Source organism: Panthera pardus, unplaced genomic scaffold, assembly GCF_024362965.1.
Source record: "Panthera pardus isolate Hobbes unplaced genomic scaffold, ASM2436296v1 HiC_scaffold_20, whole genome shotgun sequence".
Taxonomy (NCBI): domain Eukaryota; kingdom Metazoa; phylum Chordata; class Mammalia; order Carnivora; family Felidae; genus Panthera; species Panthera pardus.
This window is the reverse complement of record NW_026526766.1, coordinates 20922065-20946115: the sequence shown is the minus strand read 5'-3', so window position 1 is coordinate 20946115 and position 24051 is coordinate 20922065. Positions and strand designations below refer to the sequence as shown.

General features: G+C 44.6%; 1 protein-coding gene across 14 annotated transcripts in view; it reads right to left on the bottom strand.

Annotated features, from left to right (window-relative positions):
- The window catches only part of TLE4 (TLE family member 4, transcriptional corepressor), a 140993-nt gene extending 121485 nt beyond the window's left edge, over positions 1 to 19508 (bottom strand). For 4 of the 14 annotated variants that reach the window (XM_019463536.2, XM_053907826.1, XM_053907827.1 and 1 more), the window contains exons 1-4: positions 17793 to 17975; positions 17375 to 17472; positions 16216 to 16279; positions 14968 to 15012 (exon numbers count right to left, since the gene is read on the bottom strand). In XM_019463536.2, coding sequence (XP_019319081.1) covers positions 14968 to 15012; positions 16216 to 16279; positions 17375 to 17472; positions 17793 to 17831 — 246 coding nt within the window. In that variant the 5' untranslated portion in view covers positions 17832 to 17975. Of the gene's footprint in view, positions 1 to 6678; positions 6805 to 14967; positions 15013 to 16215; positions 16280 to 17374; positions 17473 to 17792; positions 17976 to 18337 lie in introns of those variants that run through there. The other 10 variants (XM_019463540.2, XM_019463538.2, XM_019463535.2 and 7 more) reach the window with 8 other exon arrangements.
- Positions 19509 to 24051: the final 4543 nt, after the last annotated feature.

The window sequence follows — 24051 nt, the reverse complement described above, 5'->3', positions numbered from 1 at the left end:
TTCTTTTTCTAAAATGTCTGTAATATGAATATACTACTTTTTTAGCAAAAAAAAAGAAAAAAGAAAAGCAAAAGCACTTTGAAACTGCCTTTTAAAGGTCTTTATTTTACTTACATTGAAAAGTTCAAAAACAAGGACAGTCGCTATGTGCTGATTATGAAAGTTTCCAAAAGCACAGCACTGGCTCGGGGCACATGGGAGACGAGAAACTTTTGCCACAACTGCTGACCCCTCTGGTGGTTGATGATTATGTCATGACATTTCACCCATAAATTCGCACAAGATGCGTAGAGGTGTGGTGGGAGGTGGGGGTGGAGCGGAGGAAATTAAAAGCTGTGGTCAGACTTGAAAAAAAAAATTACCCCAGAAAAGCAACGTATGTTTCTGACAGTTGAAAACAGACTGCATGACAGACAGCAAAACCACATTTCCGCATGTTTTTTTTTTTTTTTTTTGGAATGGATCTGTGGTTTTATGCCACCAAGCAATATTTTGGTTTACCAAAATGTACACTATGGCCTTTTTAATTTCATGTTTACTTAACTTTCCTTACTATCATTGCTGTTCTCACTCAACTACAGCAGTTGAGTCTAGGGCGGGGGTTTAAACTACAGAATATGCCACATTACAAAAAAAGAAGAAAATTAACCACACACATTAATTTGCACTAAAAGCATCCATTGTAATTTCAGTATTTAGCTCATACATAATAAACAATGGAGATAATTACTTGTTTTGAAATACAGTAGTTTCTCCAGACAATTACAGACTCAGCCTCACGTTTCCACGAAATTTCTCAAGACAAAAAGGATATGGAATCACTGACCTATCCAGTTGCTGGCCAAATGATATAAAAATTGAAAGGAAACAGGAAAAAAAAAGAATGACTGGAGCAAAGTCTCCACAGCGGATGCATAATTTAGAAGATTCTGTACCTATTTTTAATGTTTAAAAAAAAAAAAAACTTTAAAAAGGAAAAAGTCAAAAATCAGGTAATTTGCAAACTCCCACTAGTACGTCTATAAAGGTAATGGCAGTAATCAAGCAAAATGACGAAGAACAACACTCGCTCTCATACACTGCCACAAAGGTCAAACATGTTCCCTAAAATGGTAAGTTCCTAAACCCACTGTCCACAAAGAGCTGCCTGGCAAAGCCCATCGTGGCCTGGGTATAGAATAATAAGGCACAAATACAAGTCTTATGAAAAAGAATCCTTGAGGTTCTTGGCAGGAATACAGATTTGGCAGGAGATGAAGGGAAGATGCGGCTATGAAGACATGGAAGGCCAGAGAAGCAACAAACTCACTTTTCTTTCCTCCTCTTCCTTCTAGCACTCCCTCCTCCCTAGGCACCTCACTGCCAGCATAATCAGGAGCAATTCCCCTCCCCCTCCCGGAGGTTTCCTTTTCTATCAGTGGTACCATGATTCTGCCAGGCTGCAGTGGTCAATGTCTTAGGAACGAATGCATTTACACACCCGCCGTCCAATGAACTGCTAGGTCACTTGGGTTCCTCCTCGCCAGTCCCACATCCCTCCTCAACCCTGTCCCTCTCCAGTCCTGTGCCTCTCCACTCAAATCATTTCAGCTAAAATTCATTGAACATCTGCTGTCAGGGCCCATGCTAGCTGCTACACCCTCGCCCTCCTGGCTGATTAAAACTTCGTTTTGCCTTCGTCCAACAGCTCACATAATATACTAGCATTCAAGGCCTTCTGTAGATGAATCCCACATCTGCCTTCTCAACCATTCTCTCCCCCTATCCCAACCAAGCTAGAAATGCTAACCAGAACCTGAACAGACACGGCCCTTTCCCATCCATGTATGTGGCTTCCACTTGGAATCATCCCCTTTCCCTTCTTCTTAAAGTGCTCCCCCCGCTGCCCCCAAGGTCCAACTGAAATGTCCCTGAATCTGTCTCAAGAACAGCGCTCTTAATCACTCCTGACTGCCCCCCTTCCGTCTCTGTCAGAGTGCCATGTCAGAGAACTTGTTTTGTTCACACTGGTCCAAATGCCATAAAAAGATTAGAATCTCCACAGAGGCAAGCCTGTCCTCTCTTCTAACTCCCTAGACCTCAAAGTGTGCCCCGCAAGTAGTGGGAGGTCAATTAGCATTTGCTCAAAGAACAATTAAAAGCCATCAGGGCTTTTGCCTTAATTCCGAGGTCTCTTGACCAAGTAGCTCTCTCAATGTAGGAGGAATAAAACAACCTCAAGAGGGTTAAGTTCTTGCTCAGGTTTAAAGTCTTTAGATTATCATCTTAGCTTCTGTAGGTCTGGTTCTAGATATTTCTATTTGAGAAGCTACATATTTCCATTTCAGATAGTTAAAGCTTGGGGTGCGCCTCAAACAAACAAATGTGGCAGAAGTATGCCTTCAAACTGGAAAATCAAATACAGGCATACCTCATTTTACCATCTTACCATGCTTCGGTTTCCTGAGTTTCGCAGATACTGTATTTTTCTGCAAGCTGAAAGTCTGCGCCAGCCCATCAAGAAAGTCTATCAGCGCCATCTTCCCAACAACACTGGCTTGTTTTATGCCCGTGTCACATTTTGTTAATTCTCCCAATATTTCAAACTTTTTCATTATTCTTCTATTTCTTAGGGTGATCTGTGATCAGTAATTACAACTAACTGAAAACACAGATGATGGCTAGCATTTTTTACCAAAGGTGTTTTTCAATGTAAGTATGTGCATGGTTTTTTCAGACATAATGCTACTGCATACTTAATAAATACACTACAGTATAAGAGAAGCTTAATTTTTATATGCACTGGGAAACCAAAAAATTCATTTGACTTGATTTCAGTATTTGCTTTATAGTGATGGTCTGGAACTAAACCTGACAATACCTCCAAGATACGCCTGAATCAAAGAAAAAAGTGGGATGTATAAATCTAAGTGGGGAAGCTGGCATGAATACCATCTAACAACCCAAAAGCAACAAAGATCTTACCAGAATTTTTTCTATATGCATCCAAAATTGATGCAAAATATTCTGAATTCTTGCTTCGATTATAAGAAAATCCTATCAGTTCTGCTTAGATCTGGTTACAATAGGTCCCAACTACGAGCCATCTATGAGCATTTGGAAATACACAGCCATACTAAAAAGCCAGGTCTTTGTACATAAATGTATTATGCCTGACCCAGCCTCTCCTAAATCTGCCACCTTGTAAATGGAAGGAAAGGCTCACAAGGACACAGAGCTGCCAAACTGTCACCTCCACATTCCTGGAACCTACATAAAGGTAAAAGCTTAAGAAGGACATTCTGGAATTTTGCAGGACACAATTTCTCCATTAAGAAGCCCAAACAAGGATTCTGTGTTCTCCAAGTTAGCCAAAAAATACTCAAGCAAGTAAAACTGTGGAATTGCCACCATGTTTTTTATTGGCCACTTTAGGTTAACTATATTTTTTTGAGGTTAACCAACGTAGATGTACTTAGTGGTAATAAGCCACACTCCAAAACAATTCTATGTCCCAAAAAATCAAAAGCCTTTAAAATAGTCACCCACATTCACAGCACAGCTCAACGGAATATGGAGCGGGGGGAGAAGTAAGCCCAAAGTAAAACTTCGGCCCACTGACCAGTGCCGATGCATTCAAAAATAAAACAAATCCAGTTCGGGACTCATAGGCTACTGAGAAAACTCGGGGTTCCATTTTGTTTATTACAATGTAACCAGGACTAGACAAAGCCAAGATAATGCCCTTTGACCTCAGCAGGAGATGAAGTCAAAGGGTAGAAGGGCTATTTTCCAGCAAGATCTGCCCTGATCCCTGAACTGGCACAGATCAAGCCAAGGTATCGCGCTCAGTTCTCAAGTGGTTCCAGTCCATCATATACATCTTGGTACCAACCAGACGACCGTCCAAGACAATGGCTGAAATGACCGACAACATTCAGCATGGACAAACACAGGCTCACAAAGGGCAAAACTATTCCCTGCAAAAGGACTAACGCTAATTCTGGGGCCCTCAATGGGTAGTCAGGACAAATGGGCCTCACCTAAAGCCAATAAACTTCGACTAGCCCAATAGTCCCAATGAAAAAGCCTCCTTCTAAGAGAAAAGAAAAGAGAGTGGTTTACAGAAGACCATGTAATATCCCCATTCAGAACCTGAAATAAGAGCCTACTACCACCAACCCTACTGTGCTTGTCATCCCAAGAAAATCTGAAAAGATAAGCACGGCTTGACACGTTCTCTCAAACTGACTGAAGTAACTAGGGCAGCCAGGTAAGGCTGACTCTTGGCCTCTAGCCATCCCACGCCAACAGCGCCCCTAAGTTGTGACAACCAGAAACACGTGCAGACACGGCCAAAAACGTCCTTGGGAAAAAGGAACCGCCCCAGTTTGAGACCACTGCTCCAGAGAGTAGTTCTCAAACTCTTTCATTTGGGTCTGGGTTTCCTCACTGGATCGGTGGGTGCTTATGGACTCTTCTCCCACAGAAAAACTTCTGCAAAGAAGTTCAAGGACCGTGTGGATCCTTTAAAACCCAGTCAAGGAATTCTCCATCCCATTCTCATCCCAGGCTGGCTCTCAGTGCGTTAGCTCTCTGGACACTCCCATGTGGTTGTAAAAGGTACCGTCCCTGTCCTAGAGACTTCATAGTTAGAAGTACAAAAAAAATCAATAAGCCTGTGGTCATCAGTCCATGAACCAGCAATGAAAATCTGCAATAAAGATGAACCGATTGGTTCACTAGCCCAGTGCATGTGTTCATAAAAAAAAAAAAAAAAAATTTGTCGGAGCACCCTGGTGACTCAGTCGGTTAAACGTCTGACTCCTGATTTTGGCTCACGTCACCATCACACAGTTCATGAGGTCGAGCCAGGTGTCGGGCTCCACGCTGACAGTGTGGAGCCTACTGGGAATCTCTCTCTCCCTCTCTCTCTGCCCCTCCCCTGCTCATACTCTCTCTCAAAATAAATAAACTTAAAAAAAAAGCACTGGTATTACATACTTTTATATTATGTGTAATAGTAATATTACATGAATCAGTGAATTCTGACCAATCCACTAATTAACTGTGGGACTTAATCATTTGACTTTTGCATCTCATTTTATTCATCCACAGGATAGGGAAAACCCTTTAGCAAACATTATTGACTTAAATAATGGATGAGAAAGTACCTTGTAAAATATATAAAGTACTATATAAATTTAAATATTCATTCCGACTCCTAGTCTCATCAGGTTAATTTTGGGCTAAAACAAACAAACAAACTCAGAGAATAGATGTTTAAAGAGACTTGCTAAGACTAAAAAGAAGTGATAGTAAATCTCAATTTCTAGTCATACGGTCACAGAAAATAACAAACCAAAACCAAAGGGTCATTTTAGACCAAAGGAGCTAAAAGGGATCTCAATGTTGCTTTCTACTAATTGAAACTGAGAAAAGTGTGGTCCTGAGAAGTTAAGGTACTCAGCAGTATCACACAGATGGTCACTGGTAAGGTGAGAACAAGAACCTGAACCCCCTGAGTGGGTCAAGTATTTGGGGGGAGGGGGGGAGAAAGAGAGCGAGAGAGGAGAGAATGCTGGTAATAAGTGTATTCCAAACCCAGCGTTTGGAATATGGCAGAAATATCTATTATACCAATGATCTGAAAACGAAGCCAAACCCAGGACCTATTTCACTGGTTGGTTGATCTCAAGAAGTTACTTGATTTCTGTATCTCAGACTCTTCATATATAAAATGGAAATAATAATATACTATAATCTCATAAGACTATTGTGAGATTAAGTGAAGTATTATTCACACAATAAGCTCTCTAAAATCACTTACTGTTACAATCATGACTCTTTCAGTAACACTATACCATCTCCACTAATAAAAAACTAACATATCTTTAAAGTTCCTTGTCCCTGGAAAAGAACTAGACACTGGCATTTTTACTGACTTGGAGGGTAGTTAGCTAAGCACACCACAGACCCGTATCTCCCCACACTCATTCAAACCACACGTGCACAGACTTATTAATAGTAAAAGGGATTCTTCAGATTAACACTGACTAGTGATGTAGTGATGTTCAAACTGAATTTTAGATTCAGTTGGGACGCATTCATGTTTTCATCTTTAAAAAGGCAGATTCCACATGCTGAAATACATATATTCTACTTTATCCTAACTCGCTCCTGAAGGGCACGCCGAGCTAGGCCGCTTTTACTTCCCTTTCCATCTGTCATTTTTTCCACGAACTTAACAAGTAGGCACCACAGGCCTAACTAGGCTTGGAAACTCCACTTTTTGTTACCCTGCAACCTAACTATTAGGCCTTAAAAATAGGAGATCACACATATTCTTGGCTAACTCAATCTGAATGTGAGCATTCCCTCATCACCAGATATTTCTTGAGCACCTTCTGTGTGACAGGCACAGTCCTCAGTACCAGGGACACCACGGAGAATAAACACACTGTTCCCACGAAGCTTACATGCTAGTGGGACAGGGGACACTGGCGAGAAACAAGGCTGTATCAAGTACAGTGTGTGTGCATAGCATACTTGAAGAATGCAGGAAAAGCCAGTTTTATTAAGCACTTTGCTAAAAGTGGATCTGGGCTTCATACTTTAATCTTCGATGGTAAGCCTCCCTTTGGGCAGGGCCCAAGCACTGGAAGGGTAGAGAAGAAAAGAGAAAGGCTCTGTACTCACACACAAACGCCCAGATCAGAGCTCTAGCTCGAGAGGACCCCTAACACTCCCTGGAGCCAACAGCATTCCCGAGCTCTTCCCGCTGCATACAGCCAAGAACGTCACAGGAACAGCACACTATCTGTTGTCTGGAAACGGCACGGTCAGTGAAGGGAGCCCTGGAAGGGAAGTCAAGAAACCTACTTCCTTTTCTGCCAGTTACTCTCGCTATGCGACCTCAGGCATGTTCACCGACCTCCGTGAACCCTAGGCTCCCCGCCCGCATGCTGATCCTCCTGTACTGTGACACTGGGCTAGTCTCTTAAGCCCTTAAGCCTTAGTGTCATCTGTTCAAGGAGGCCAGCGGAATGACACTGCTTGGCAAACTGTCGAGTACTCCGCTGACAGAAGCTATTTAAATAAATACACGGATCCAAAGCTTGCTACTTGCTTTACAGGAACATCAGGAAGATTAAGGAGAACATATAAAATGCCTTAAGCTCTCTGTAAAGAGAGAGTGTTACGGGGTACTAGTGCTCATAATTTCTACAATTACTATTCTTTCCAGTTATATTTCCTTGTATTTTCAAATTCCTTAACCAAAATCATCCACAAACCCAGAGACGCAGAATACAGAGCGAAAATAAGAGCTGTGTCCTAATTAGAATACTGCTAAGTGGAATAAGCTTGCTAAGAAATCAGGAAGCAGATACCCATCTTCCCCTCCTCAACCTCTCCCTGCCAGGGCCGCTGCCCAGGACGGGTCCCCGCAGGGGTCCCAGGTACACCGCGGCCACCCAGACCACAGCCAGAGCTGGGGTCCCGAGCTGGGAGTGCAGCCACGCTTTCTTTCCAAGAAATGGGAGACGCTCCCTTCGCAACACAAATCCTGAAGTACCTGTGAACAAAGTCCTCAAAAATAATGACCAAGGGACACAACTCACCAGAAGACTGAGTCCCTAAGGGGCATTCAGGAGCATCTGTCTTTCGCTTCTCTGACAGTCCAGTTAAAAAACCCACACCTTGCCCTTCATCCACCTGCTGGATGGAGCACAGGCAACACAATGAAGCCCTCCGAAGAAAGTTTTGGCCGGGTGGTAGAGAACCAGCAAGGGCCTGGCACAAACACTGGGTCAATTCCAATGAAAACAGAGTATATAGATTTGTGTTGACGAATGCTGGCTAAGTCCCTCTTTACAGATATAAAGCAACTACCACTGACAGCTGTTACTGAGGCAAAGTCAAAAACCTGCAAAGCCCTTCTCACTTAAAGCACAGCAATATTAATTTCACGAATTCGGTCTGCAGTACACTTGGAACGAGTCAAGTCCTAAGCCTCACAAACTGTCCTTATCAGTGTAAACACTCTGATTTACAGAGTTGCTCCCCCACCCCCACCCCCACCCCACATGCTGTCTCCTGCTCTTCTCCAGTAGCCCAGTTCACAAAAGTGATAACCCAACCACAAGACTACTGGATGTGCCTCCCTTGCTGGTGTGCTGGGGCTTTTTAAGGGGAGGTGTGAAAGGGGATCGAGCCAAAGTACCTTCTAAAAATCACATCCCCTTCACTGGCTCCATGGCCGTCAAATACCTTCCTGCCATCCTGACGTAATAAGCCAGACTACCCAGTCACGTCAAAGGTAGTGAAAATGTCCTCGTTAAAAAACAGACCAAAAATAAATAAGTAAATAAATAAAGCCCACAAATAACTTTTCTAAGTCCACGTTCTAAACATCTAATCCCCAACGTACTTTACCTACTCCATAACACAAAAAGAAAAAAAAAAAAAAAAAAAAAGTGAAAATTCTAGGAGAGAAAAGGTGGAACCGAGGTGTGAGCACAATGGCCGCCGCCAGCAGGGTCTGACTTCACTAAGGCTGCAACATCACCTCAAGGCACGAGATAGTTCAACCCAGCTCAAAGGTATTATTACTTAGGTCACAAAGAACTCTGCCCAGAAAAACAAAAAATAAAATCAATATCCAGGAGGGATTAAGGGGCAGTGAGAAGGAAATATCCCTTTGTTTGAATGCTCTAAAGAAAATCTCTCACCAGTAAAAGCAAAATATTTACCTTCATTTAAAAGTTTTGAGTTGTATGTGATTTCCTGCATCTAAGAGCCTCTTTCTGAACTACAAAGAGGCCACAAAACATCACATTTTCCCCTCCCCATTTTCCCCTTCAAAAACCCACAAGATGGTGATTAAAAAACAGCCCCTTGTCTTCAGGCATAGTTTTAGAAGCCACAAGGAAAAGATAAAAGTTAAATGGAAGAACAAGTCTGTAAACAGATGAGAAATAGGTTGCCCACGGAGGAAGCAAACTCAGTCTTGATAAGCAGGCAGCTCTCCTTGCTCCATCCATGGGAGATTCCAAGCGAAAGAGACCCTCACCCCCTCCCCCACTGACAGAGTCTGAAGGACGCTCCAGGGGCTCTGGGCATGAGCCCGGAAGTTCAGTGACTTAAGGACAAACCCCAGGACTACACCAGTCTCCCAGGCGCTCTCCATTCCCAGAAGGCCCCGGGGGCCTGAATCTCCAACCCAGGGCAGACCTATCTCCCAAGAAACATCCTCCCAGGTAAATTCATCTGAAGTTCTGAATCCACTACCTAATAACGACATCACCTTGTGCAGATCTCATCCTGTTTAATCACCCTTTGATTGGACATAATCCCTTTCTTAGGATCACCGTGAGAATAAAGAATTCTGGCAGTGTGCCCAGATAAGTGCCCATGCCGGATACATAAAAAACGTTCACTTCCATTGAGAGGAAATCCCAGTTCCACTCAACGCTCACTACTTTAGGTGAACAATCTTCAGATACTCTAGAAGACCTCAAAAAAGAGAAAATTCAGAACTCAACGCATGAGAAGATGAGAAGAGAAAAGGGGGAAACCCACACCATTCAGAAAACACCCCTCATTATGCACCTACCCTGACAGGTTAAATTTCCTCCTCATACCTCTGTTTCTCTTCAAAGCCCTGTGAGAAGTAAAGTGACAGCTTACCGGGTCCTGCCCAAGGCACTGCCGCTTGTATCAATTGTCCTAATGCTAGATCCTCTCCGAGTTTTGGAAAAAAATACGTAATTTAAAATCTACAGACATCCAGATTTACTAAGCAGGACTGAAGTTGGGTCCTTATCCCCAAATGTCCAGATCAGACAGGCAAGGGGTAAGAAAACCCCACCATCTGGTTAATATTAATTGCGAAGTATTATCCAAGTATCACTGAAGGCTCAGTAACCCTGCACTAGAAGAGGTGGCTTTAAGCCTCGATGAAAAACACACACAAAATCACAAGAAGCCCCTCCCCCACCCGAGCATGCACACGCTCTTCTAACTGTATCTGGAGGTTTTCTGCACCATCGTCGAAATCTCACTTGTAATCTCTTTTGAGATTTTCCAGCGCCGTAGTGTCCACCCACTATCCACCAACCTCAAGACTATTACCCTAATGTTGATACAGCAAAAGAAAGCTCTGCCAGTAAAATTTTCATCGGCTTATTCCTTTCGGCTAGAACATCCCACCTTTCGTAATAGTTCACTTTCATTAGTATACAAGAGTTCGATCATTCATTTCTGGAAAAAATAATTAGTCACTGTGCGGGAAGACAAGACACATTTTTGCCTACATTCTCAAACACCTATTCGTGCACCTAATCCTCCTAATCCAAGCGCTTATTGTCCAAGACAAAAGGTGTGTAAGAAACTAGGAATATTTTTAAAAAATACTTTTCTTATGGGAAAGCTGCTCTAAGCAGAACTTTAAACAAATGGACCTCCATCGCAAGCACTGTTCCCAAATAAATTTACCGCACCCTCGCATCAAGACCACTCAAGGCTGGACTGTGATGCCAGTCATATATTACTTCAACCTCAATAAATCTCTTTTTATTCCTCAAATCCTGGGCTACTTTCTCAAATAGTTCACGAAAAAGCACCAACCTAATTAACAACAGCTTCCTCTGCAACAGTGGCCTTGATTTCACTTATTTACACATTAACTGCAGCCTCCTTTTGGCCAATCCAGTCTATTCTCTGTACCATGCCGAGCCTTTTATCTGCCCTGGACAGCATTTTCTCCAGCAGATGAAGTAGATGCCGATTGATTTGCTGTCGAGCATGGTAAATTAATAGCAACAAATTGCTGAGGGCCCGTCTCGCTGCTCCACCATGCTTCGGCAGTTTTGCTTTATTTGCTCCATGATGGGCAGCAGTCGGCCTCTTCAAGTCAATTTCTTCTTAACAACCTGCAATACTTTTCAATGGTGAAAATAGAGCTGTTCCTTGTAAGTCAGAAATCAATATCCTATTGCCCTTAGAAAATGCTAAACAAGCAGTATTGGCAATCCACTTGGTACTAGAGGGTATCAGATATAATGCAAATCCATACTGCTTCCCTCCTTGTAGTTATTACAGTTTGCTAAAAGGTTCCTAATGTCATTTATCATCATTTACCATCGACCAGAGAGGCTATGATTATGATATCCTATCAGTTGGCAAGGCCCTTTCATTTCTATTCAATTAATATTTTAGCAGCACTCAAATGGTTGTGGCCCAAGTCTCGTAATAAAATTTACATGGCTTGGAGTGAAACAGGAATTCTCCTGCTCTGATTAAAAAATAATAATTATATTTATATATAAAAATACACACACACACATATACACACATGCACAGAAACACACAAACGTGTATATTGAGAGTACAGTATTTACTTTTTTAGGTTCTAAGTGTTGTAGATTTCCAAACTTTTCTAATTCTAAAATTCAAATACTAAGCTAAGTTTTTTTAGAAGCAAAAAGACCTTCAGATTACAGAAGACTGACTATGAGAAAGTCACAAGATGTCCTCAAAACGTGGTATATTCATCTCCGTTCACAGCTCCTCTCGGTGGAATTCACATACCTACTGTTCCTAATCAACATCCGATATTCACTTTTTAAAGAGGTAACTGCTGCTGTCAGATTACATCAGGGAGGTCTTCTTTAATTACAGCATTACAGGTGAAGGATGGGAATGAGCAGCATTTAGCAATGTTATCAACTGCATGCATCACCCTGCTGTGCCCACAGTCACTGACCCATTTAGAAGCCACACTGCATTTATAAAGAGGAACAATCAATGGGGTGCCTGGGTGGCTCAGTCAGTTGACTGTCCGACTCTAGGTTTCGGCTCAGGTCATGATCTCACCATGGTTTCGTGGGTTTGAGCTCCACATGGAGCTCTGTGCTGGCAGCTCAGAGCCTGCTTGGCATTCTCTCTCTCCCCCTCTCACTGGCCCTCCCCCATTCGTGCCGTCTCTTTCTCAAAATAAATAAAACTTAAAAAAAAAAAAATCATCAAAAATAGTAACAAGTAAACCGTGAGCCAACTGTCCCATCCACCCCAAAAAATAAACACAAAACCCAAAAACCTCACTGGGAAATCCTTAGGGAACACAGGCCAATGTTCTTTCATTTAAAAAAATTCCATTATGCAGACATCACAGTAAAACATGTGCCATTTCTAACTATGTCCCATTTGTCATCTTCGTGTTCATGCTGGAACTTGAGACAGTGGTGAAGCATTAATTCACATTATGGCCTACAATGCTCCATTCTAACTTTTCTGGGTTTGTTTCCAGCTTCCTTGGCTCAGCTCTATCGATCCTACTAAAGAGTAGCAGAAATTAGATTCATATTTTATGCTCTAATTCCATGTCATGTCACCCAGTTCTCCTTTAAAAAAAAAAAAAAAAATCAACTAATTCTACCAGACTAATGCTATTTACTCAGTTACCAAAATTTAAATTAATTATGTTCTCAAACATAATTGTTAAAAATTGGCAACATTATGCAGGCTTAATTAAGATTAAATCCAATTTACTAAATGTACTTTAATTGGTACTAATTACATTAGCTTTCATTTCAGAATGACAAATTCCCCATAGATTTCACTCTATAGTCTTCTATCAGAATCAACACAGGGTGACTGACGACGAACATCATACAGAAAGGGGAGGGGCCATAATACCAGACCCCCACCCTGTCTGTCACCGCTCTATGCTTTTATCCTTTTATCAATTTGCTAAGTCACAGAGTCATGACTCCATCACAGCCATCATTTTCTGTTCCAATGAAAAATTTCTCTAAAAATAAATACTCTGTGGCTGGCAGCAGCCAAGAAGAACAGGAGCGTTAACCAAAAAATACACAAAGGTTTCAAATATCAGGGCCACCAATTACTAGGGTACTTCCAAGGACTCCGGGGACTCCTACTCTTGAACCCTTCAGAGACACAAATCTAATAAGTGAATAAGCCTAACCCGATCTTGAGAACTAGGCCCAATTATGCCGCAGGGCAACTGCCCTGCATTATTGCTGCTTTCCATTACGAGGGTATCCAGCGAGTGCATCTGGAAGAGAGGCCAAGAGGAACCAAGGCTGCCTGCCTAGGAAAACAAATAAAGACAGATATGCCTCTGTGCTTAAGGGGGGAAAGAAAGAAAATATAATAAGTAGGTGGTTTGCAGGGCTGTCTGTATTTCATAATGTGATAAACTGCCCTCAGGATTCTTGATATGATTGAATTTTAAAAGCAAGGGGGAAAAAAGAAAGGGAAAATGTACTCCATTCTCAATTTTAAACGGACGGCATGTGAGGCCACCTGGACAAGAGGATGACAGAATTACGGAGGTACAAAATGTGTAAAATTAAGGGATCCCACACACAATCCCCCCCTCCCCAGAGAAATGCATACAATCAAATACAAGCTCTGGGTCTCTCAGAACTGTAAATGTTATGTATAAAGAGATCTGGAAACTAAGTGTTACGGTAAATAAGACACAGGAGGAGAAATAAAGGAACATTAATCATCTGGTTCAATCTTTAAAAAGACACTAATTAATCCTGGGATGGTGGGGTGAGGACAAAAAAAAAAAAAAAGACACGTACAAGATCCAGACCTAAAATGACACGTAATGAGCATAATTAACAAACAATCTCTCTCATATAATTTACTCCTGTAAGGTACAGCTAAGAGGAGTCCATCCATAAGCTTGATGGATTTTTTTGAGGGGATATTTTAAGACGCAGCAAACTATATTGTATTAACCCTGACATACGTAAACAGCATATGATAAAAACAAAAGTACCTGAAATCAGGTCTTCAGCTTAAGTAACAACTCCCTTTTTCCAACTTTCTGTTTTCAAATACTGTTTATCTGATGGCTTTTTTAAAACACGCATCTTTTAAATATCTACTACCTGTAAGTATGTGATTATATCCAGAAAGGAATCCGTAAGTACTAAAAGCCTAATAATATGTGACCATTTTATAGGTTACAAACTTAGAAAATAAGGAGATCTACCACGAGCATAAACAAGAAATGAAGAGCATTAAGTTTTCCCTCATCTTTTCCCAGCAGGTAAACGCATACACACCTATTCTAAAGTAGCTGATGAAACAGACCTGAAGCACTTTCACCAGGAGATCACTAAAAATAAATTATTGCTGCCAAACAATATTTTTTACATATATGCTATTTTTCTATCTAGAAAATTTAAACCAAACCATTTAATTCAGTTGCCTGCATTTAAAAAAAAAAAAAAAAAAAAAAGCTGTTTGAGTCATACCTCTCAACACTTTCTGACTAATCATTATGGTTTTTGTTTTGTTTTGTTTTGTTTTTTGGCTGAACTAATTACTAGATTTGAAGACTCAGTGGTGTTGAACCTGATCACAACCTCCTATCTGGCTCAATTTACTGCACAAATTTTGGAAGTACAGTTACAATTCCTAGTAAGACCCAACTAAGTAGCCTCGGGGGACTGGTACAAGGATTTTATTTTACATCAATTTCTTTTGTAGCGCTACAGATTTCATTCTGATCCTCCCAGCTCACCCTCTATCCGTTCTTTCACACCAAGCCAAGGAAGGTTCCACACAATTTACAGTTTTCTTTTTAATATTCGCTAAGAAAAGCCCTGTCCTAGGACAAGTTTGCAATGCCTGAAATATACACATTAACTCTTTCAAAAGAAAAACAAAACCTATTTTAAAATTTAGCATCCTGCCTTTGAAAGTGTACAAAGTTTAATATGAATTCAGACACTTTAAGTCATGTTTTTAAATGATTAAAATTAGGGTAATATGCAAAAAGGATGGGGAACCACACCTGAAAAGATAGCATTGTTTCCCGTACAGTCTTTTAAAATACAGACAGCCACAAAAACGTGCAGAATAAAATTGCAAAACATACAATTTTCTTTCTAAAGTATACGGTATTACTGTCATTTCAAATGGTATAAAGAAGTAACTTACCTGCTTGTGCATTTCTATATTCAACCCATAGGACATCTCATAATACTGTCAAAGAAGGGAAAGCAATTAATTTCGTGCTTTTCATTGGTCTCCCTAGTTTGTTCCCAATGCTCCAACTGTGTTTAAAACAAACGTAAAAGCCTCACCTAAACCAAAATAACCATAATACTTATGCTGCTAAAAGAGGAACGCTTAGCTTAATAAACTAGAAGCCACCCTAAGACACAGACTCTAGGAAAATAACTCACAAAAATCAAGTTCACACATAGCATTCTTAACATCTCCAGTTCTCTTTATACATCACAAACAGATGCATCAAAAAGGTCTGATGAAAATTTGGTACCATATGGACTCTAATTCCTAGGCACAGCGGGCAAGTTAATGGCAAGAGTCTCCTACAAACGCTGACGCTTTGAAAGAACTGTTCAGAAATGTGATGCTACTTCAGAGTTCTCTCATTTTTAGTGTACTGCTCATGTTCATACATTCAAAGGAAAAGGGCTTGATAGGAAATGAATGAGTTACTCTGAAGCCTTTATGAACAAGCATAAAAACATGCTTGGTAAGACTTCTGAAAAAGCAGATCTGATTTTTTTTTTTCTTTTTTGGACGTGTAACGTAACTGTCATTACAGAAATTCTGGCAGAACAAATCAGTTACACAGGGGCCGACAACACTCCTCAAACCAATGGAACACCACAGAAATTGAAAACACACAAAACACATGCAAAGACACAGAAACTAGTAGCCTAAAAAGCGGGAAAAATTTGAAAAGGTGTCTGGTGTCTGGGTATCTGTCATTCTCTAAGAGAAATGAAACATTAAAAATATAACTGTGTACGGAAAAACTGGTTAAGATTGTTTGGAACAAGAACAATAAAACAACAAAGAAAACCACTAACAGAAAAACATTTTGCCTGTGACTCTACACAAAACATAAAGGAGGTTTGGGTTTGTTTGTTTGTTTTTTGGGTTTTTTTTTTTTCTTCCCCATCTATAAAAACAAAGCCCAGAGGATTATACCCCACACAGCTGAACTTTTTGAAAATGAAATCAAAGCTGGTTGTCAGAGGCAAGTTCTAACATCCTGGAATTACAGGTTGCTAATGGTCACATTCCCACAACCTCAACTACCCTGGCACGGAGACTGGATCTATCCTACAGCCTCCAGCAATCTGAACATACCCTTCCTTGCTTTCGGTATCCTAAACTAATAGGCACTTTGAATCTGTGACACAGTTTTCTTACCATGACATAATGCCGCTGCATCTCGGTCTTCTCACTGGCCAGTTTCTCACATTCCAGCTTCAGGCTGTTCAAGACATAATGAAATCTAAATACAATGCAGACCTTGACTCACGTTCTTCAAAAGTAAACACGCATTCCCTCCTCTAAATCATCACCTACAAAGCGCCAAATCAACTATCTTAAATACCGCCCTCATTACCGAAGGAGAGAAAGGGGTGACTGGAAGGAGCCTGGACTTGCCCTTTCAAGAAGGACCAAAAGTGGGGGTTTTGTTTAAAAAAAAAATCCTCTGGCCCATTTAATTCCAGAACCGCATTGAGAAACGAACGTTCACTAAATTCATTTAATGAAAAAAGAAGAAAATAAACATCAAGAATGTCTACACACCCAAACACAAATTTAAGTCCCCCAAAATGTCACAAGGGGTTTTTTTTCTTTCATGTTCCGCGAAGAGATTAACGAAAATATGAATCAAGCATGTCTTATGAATGATGTCTTATTTGTTCCCTCCAAAACAGAGACAAGTTTAATACCACCACCCAGGGGCAAAGTGTGGATCGGGTTCAGTGGCTTGCTTAGGTTCTTGCATTTAAGAAAGAATTCCACGTCATTAGAAAGCCAGTGAAAGAAAAATATTTCAAAGGCACTCCAAGTCCAACGGTCGTCTCTAAGAAGAAAACATTTTTTCAGCATAAAAGTAATGAAATCGCTCACTTGCGACTTCCCAGGGCTCTCAGCTCTCGGTATTTCAGTGGAATGGCAGAAAAAAAGTGAGACGGAATCAAGCCCGGAGTAATAAAGAACCAAGGAAGTCAAAAGGCCCCAGAATCTTCCCAACCTTCCATTCTCCTGGCCCCAATAAATCAATATCGAAAGTTTGGCCTCAGCATTTTCCAAGTCTCCCCAGTTTCGATTGTTCTGCCTCCTTTTTATTTATTTATTTACAGAAGGGAAGAATGCTTAATTTCTTTACACCTGCCTAAGGAAAAGAGGCCTTGCCTTGCCCTTTCTGCCCACAAGTAAAAATGATAATATCATCCCCGCGGCGGCCAAAAAAACAAGGGGGGGGGGGGTGTTTGTGTGTGTATGTGGGGCGGAAGGGGGGGGGAGAGACAAGAGCTAAGCAAACAGGAGGATCAGCTAAAGTCAATATCGTTACCTGTGGTATTGAGCCTGTAAAAACTGAAACTCTTCCTTAATCCGATCACAGGACTCGGAAATTGTAAATTTAAAGGGTTGAGCAGGCTGATGCGGTGCCTAAAGAACAATAAAATATTTAATTAGCCCACATCACAGGCGAGGCAGAGATGGAGAAAACACACCACGCGGCGCTAGCGGGGGTGGGGGGGGGGTCACCGCGCAGGCAGGCAAAGAGCGATTAAAACTCTCATCTAGCTCCCCCACCCCACCCCCGCCTCGCCGCACAGCCCGCCAGGGGCCGGTTTCGGGGTGGCCCCGGGCCCCCGCGTCCGCCGGCCCGCCCCGGACCCTGCGGGTTCGAAACCCCGCTCCGCTCCCTCGCCCACCGCAGACGCCCCCACCAGGCGTCCGGCGCGCCGCGCCCACTCCCTCCCCACCCGGAATCGAAACTGGCCCGTCGGGGGGACTCGCGCCATGGCGTCTGGCCGCGGTCAGGTCGGGGGAGGGGGGACGCAGCCGCCACCCTCCGCGGCCAGCTGGCGGGCTCGCTCGCGCGTCCCCGGGGCCCGCGGCGCGAGGGGCCGGCGCCCCGCACTCTCGAGCCGCAAGCGGGACCAGCCGCGCCGCCGCCGAGGGCGCCCTCCCCGCCCCGCCGCGGAGTCGCGCCTCCTCCATCGCTCGCCACCCCCCCCCCCTCCCCCGGAGGAGTCGCGGGGACGGCGAACCGCTCGGCGCGGCTTCCAGGGGCTTCAAAGACAACAATAAGAAAATGGCTACAACTCAATTGCCTCTCCGCACCCCCTCGGAGAGTGCCACCGCGCCGGGGGGTAGGGGGGATGACGGCGGGCGGCTCCCCGAGCGGGCCGCGGGGCGCGGGCCGCCCTCCCCGCCCCTCCGGCCCCAGACACAACTCGGCGCGCAGGGGGCGACGCGGGGAATCCCCCCGCGCTCGGCGAGCTCGCGCCCCGCCGCCCGCACTCACCGGGTGTCTGGTCTGCGGGTACATCTTGCTCAGATCGCGAATCATCCAAACCGATTTAGTTGGCTGCGCTGGGCAGAGGCGCGCGGCTCATTGGCTTTAATGGCCCCGAGGAGGAGGAGGAGGAGGAGGCGGCGGCGGAGGCGGCCGGCCAGGTCCGAGGGGCGGCTCGGGCGGTCCCGGCCCCCGCCGGGTCTCGCGTGACGCGGGCGGCAGGAACGCGCTGCGGCGGTGGCGGCGGCTGGGTGCGGGCGGCCGGGCCGCTCGGCATTCCTCGCGGGCGTCACTGGCCCGCCGCGGGCATTGTCCGGCGCGCGTCTCCCGCGGCAACGCTCCGACGTTCGCTCCGCCGAGGCGCGCCCGCCGAGCCCGGCGCCGCGGCCGCGCCGCTCCCCCGGGCCGGGAAAGTGCGAGCTCCGCGCACCAGCGCCCGCCGGCAGCGCCGCCCGCCCGCTCGCTCGTCCCACTCCAAACTTTTTTTTATTTGTCTTTTAATTGGTTGTTATTCCTCCGAATGAATGATCTCTCTCTTCTTTCCTAAAAGCAAACACAAACTCCTTTGGTTCGGAAGAGGTCTCGGCGGTGCTTTTTGGTTTCTCTGGAGATTTTTTCACTTCACAGCAACGATCTTTTAAAAGGCACCTTTTAGCTTCTTTTACCACATCTCATTTCCTTATTTTTCTTCCTTCCTGTTTTCTTGTCTTTTTTTTTTAACCCCAAATTGAAGGGGATTATAAAAATAAAAGAGAGTGAAACGCTTGCGGCTTTTTTTTTTTTAATTCTCTCTCCTTTCAAACTCTGCGAACACCACCTCAAAATAATATACAAGTGTGTGAGAGAGGGGGAAGAAAGCAGCCAACAGCCCAAACACCCGCTCAGAACAGCTCTAACAACACGCTCTGTGTAGGTGACTTCTTTGACCAAATTTAGCAGCAGCTAATCATTAACATTCTGATACATATTCACAACCGTCCGTGGAGGGACCGCAGAGCATCCCGGGAGATGTAGTCCACTCCCAGCGACCTCGGTTGAAGATTCGGCCAGATTGACTACAATCACCGGCCCGCCACGCGACTGCTCTGGGGCGCTCTTCAGGCGCCCCGCCCACCCTCGGCGCGGTAGGCGTCTCCAGCAACCAATCAGAGGTGGCTGAACATTAATCGCCGTTCTGTGTTACTGCCCATCATTTCACTGCTGACAAATGGCGAGCCAGAGGGGAGGAGCAGGCCGGGCTGGAGCCCACGTGGGGGCCGGGCGTCGTCTGCGGTTCGGGCCAATGAACGGAACGGGATGGGGTTAGCGGAGGCGGAGCGGAGACGGCCCGCCCAAGGCGGAGCTTCGCCTTGGCTGACGTTCCTTAGCGCGAGCGTTCGAACCGGGGAAACATTTGTTCAGCTGTCAATCAAAGTAACGTGGGCCTGGGAGTAGCGGCGGCGGCGGCGGCGGCGGCTGCTGCTGCTGCTGCTGCTGTTGCTGCTGCCCTGGTTGCATCTTCAGAACTGGGTGTTGGTGGCGGTGGTGGCGGCAAAATAAAGAGGGTGGAGGGGGCGGTAAGGCTAGAGGCTGGTCAGAAGATCTTCTTCCGAGTCTAGTCCTCCCTTCCGCCCCCCTCCAACCCAAACAACCCTCGGCCCCTTGCTCCTCGGCCTCGCCAGGAATGCGGACTAATTAGGGTCCAATGTCTCCTTAAAGAGACAAGCTCGGCCTTGTGTAACGCGCCGAAACCCCTGTTGAGACAAGAGAGGGAGGATCACACCGATCCCACTTCGTTCGGTTCACATCAATTTTACGCGCCGCTGGAGCCGGCATAATTTTCCGTGTGAACGCGGTCTCGGGCCCCTGTTCTTGTTTAGAGCAGGAGACGGAGCTGCGAGAGGCTTACTGGGGCAGGGGGCCGGCGTACGGGTGGGGAGGGCGCCCCTCCGAGGCCCGAGGGGCTGTGATTGTCGTTTAACCCCGAAGTGCGGCCGATTTTCTCAAGCAACTATGCGAGGAAGCGCCCCAAGTCGCTCTCCTCGAGAGCCGCGGGGGCGCAACCGTGGAGCCTCGGGGTGGGGCTGGAGGCCCGGGGGCAAGGGTCGCCAGATTCCCAAAAGAACTTTGTCGAGAGGGCCACTCTCACTCCGCAGACTGCAGTCGGTCAGCACTATGGCAGTGTCAAGGGGGTACCAGACGCAGGTACTGGACAGAAAACGCCCCTGCGCCCCTGAGATGCTCCTTCCCCCCCGGATCAGTAGGAAGGAGATTGCCCCTCTTTTTCCTGCTCTTGGGAGGAGCAAGTCAAGATTGACGCGGTTGAAACCCGCTAGAAGGCCAAGCGGACCACGAGAGAGGGTGGGTCGGCCACCCCTGGAACACGGTCCGGGAAAGTGGGGGTGGTGCAGGGGCAGAGGCCGGGGAAGGGGCATTTTTAGGAAAGGAGCTAACGAGGAGGGGACCGACTCTGTGACAAGGAGGGGCCCGAGGCAGTCAGCGCCTTCTTAGTCCTCATCCAGCTGGGGTTGCTCCCTGGTTTAAGGGTTGTCGGTGAAGCTGGTAGCCTTTCCTAGTAACCCGTAACCCTCTAGCCTTTTGGGGGTGTGCAGGAATTCAGAAAAAGTCAGATTGAGGGTTGACTAATTTAAGGGTCTGTTTTGGACGTTCATTTCTGAGTGTCTTTTGCCTACTCTATCTTGAGACGTTGGCAGAGATGGTTCAGCATTAGTGGAAAACCAGTCTTCTTAATGATATCCCACGCCTCAGTGGACAATCAATGACTTACTGTCCAAGTTAGCACATTCTATGGGCTTCTTCCTGTGCGGGCAGTGTGGAAGGCTGGTGCAAAGGAAGGCTTTGAACGTCTTCACAATGTAAACTCCATCCCCAAACACTTTCAGCAATTCAATTCAGCGAATACTTTCTCCGTCCCCCAAAATAAGAGGATGGGCAGTTTTCTGAACCTCCTCTGTCCGATGTGTCCAGTTCAAAATGAGATGTGCTGTAAGAACACACACGAATTCTGAAGAGTTAATTAAAAAAAAAGTAAAGTGAAATAGCTTTATAATTTATGATTACATGTTGAAATTCTAATATTTTAATATGATTGCTTAAACAAAACATGTTGCTATAGTTAATTTTTGTCTGTTTCTTTTTTACTTTTTTAACCCAGATACTAGGAGAGTTTCAATTACTTGATGGAGCCCACATATTTTCACTGGACAGCACTGTTTTTGAAACATTCCTAAGAACCCATAGTTAGAAGACTTAAGTGATACGGTTTCTACACTAGGACAGTGAATTTTCTAAGAACACCAGCAACAATCACGTTTTATTCTACGGTTGGTTATTTTCTCCCAGTGGAGCTTTTCAATAGTTGGTTAAATGACCCACAGCGCCTCTGTAGGAAGTTCCGTGCTATCTGTTCTTGCCAGAATGTTAGCAAGTTCCATAAGAACAAGAATTTGGTTATGCTCACAGCCACGCTCCAGATACTGTCCGGCACATAGTTGGTGCTCAGTAAATATTTGCTAATGGCATTAATGAGCAAACCCCAAGTTGTATCAGCATGGAAAGCTTCTGTATCTTTTGGGCCATATTTATTGAGATTCTGTGCAGTTATTTCCTAGTACGGGGAATGTGAATCCTAATAACGGAAACTGAAGAGCTCGGACAAAGGGAAACTGCTCTGTTAGGAAATCTCAAATAGCTTATGGCAGGGACCTCTCTCCCAAACTCTCTCAATAGTTCGTGTCAACAGAAAGGTGATAAGACATCAGGATGTTTCTTTACTTTTTATAAGTGCAGTTTTAGAATACTGCCCTTGGATATGTTTCACGTTTTGCTCATTTGGCAGATCTACATGACAGTGATGTCTCAGAAAGATGCCAAATGAAACAGCTGGTGACCCGGCAGAACACAGAAAGCAGGACACAAAAACAGCTGCTTTTGTCTCTTCTGCTCTCTGCTTGTGCTTCTCTCTCTCTCTCTCTCTCTCTCTCTGACTCTCTCTTTTAAAGTGTATTTATTTATTTATTTAGTTAGTTAGTTATTATTTATTATTTATTTATTGGAATCTGTACACCCAGTGTGGGGCTCAAACTCACGACCCTGAGATCAAAAGTCACGTGCTCTTCCAACTTAGGCAACCAGGCACCCCTGTGCTTCCCTTGATTGCCCTTTTTTCACAAACTGTTAAGCAAGCTGTGAAGTGGCCTGGCAGGGGTGGGGGTGTGGGGGGTGGGGCTCACCTTACACACAGTGGTGAGCTCCGGAATGTCTCTGTGGGCAGGGCTCAGCACAGCATGCCTGTTGGAAGCTAGGCCTGGAGGTTCCAATCTTAAAGTGATACATGCAAAGCAAGCACATTATTTTCTCTTATGTTATATGTTATAAATTACGTATTCCTCTTTCAAGCATTTATTGAAATAATTTTTTTTTTTTTTTACCTATTATGTGCCAGGATAAGGGAACTGAGCAATAAATGTGGGTATTTTTTTAAATTTATTGCCTCACAGCTTCAAATTCATCCTCGTTGCCTGCTGTGTGAAAATAGATCTGGGCCCTTTCAACACTTTTCTTTGCCAGCTGGTACCAAAACTTTGTCAATAGAGGGTGCTAGGGAGACATTACAAGGGGAAAGGGTTTTGCTTCCTGGTTCTGGTGTGCAGGCCAGGCAGATTGCCACAGCACAGGTGACAATCCATTGCACCCAGCAGCCAGGAGCTTCTTCCAGGACTCTCCTCACGTAGTTTCGGACCAGAGTGCCTCTGGGGAGACATTCCCTGAAACAGCTTTCTTTGGCACCCCAGAGGATGGATTTCTAGTAAGTTCTGGAATGTGGATTTCTGGCAAGTTCCAGAAAGCAGACTTCTATCAGGGTCCACCAGCTCCAGCTGTGCCATTTTGAGCAAGGTCTGGAATTCAGCTATAGGGTGTGTGTGGGTCCTGGGGAGGCTCCTGCTTGAGTCCTCTGTCTCAGCCCTAGAGGTACTGGCTGTTCCTTATATCTGCTATTTGTATATTCTTGAGGGTTCTCTTTACCTCTTACTCACCACACCCTCCTTACTCCCATGCCCTGTCATAATTAGTAAGTCTTTATATTGAACTTCTCTTGTTCAAATTACTGTGTAATTGGACTCAGGCTGATGCAGTAAACAACATATGCAGAGTCTCTCCCCTTCGGGGACTTCCATTCTGATTGAGAGAGGCAAACAGTTGAACGAGTAGCAGCATGATATGAAAGCCCCAGTGTGTGCTATGAAGAGACATAAAGCAAGGTGGGCAGAGAGGGGGTGACTGCAGTAGTGGAACCAGCTGGGATGGCAGGATGCTCCCCAGAGGAGACAGTTAAGCTGAGGCCTGAGTGCCGCGAAGGAGCCAGCCATGGCAGGGACCACCGAACAGCCTTCTTAGGGGGACTACAAAGTCCCCATCTGCAGAAATGTCGGTGAATTCATTAGGATTTCAAAAAGACTGGTATGTGTCAGGGTAAAAATAGCATAAGATCAGGTCACAGCCACATCGATGGGTCCGGATCACATGGAACTTTTGACATCTCGCAAAGGCATTTGTTTTGTATTCTGAGTGTAATGGAAAGCCATTGTAGGAGGAGGAAGGATGGTAAGAGGGAGTGACAGGATGATTACAAACATGAAAATGGTCTGTAAGTGCCCTTATTCACTCTTGGCCTAAGATTGAGAAAACATCCTTTTCCATATGGAAGAATACCTACTACTTTT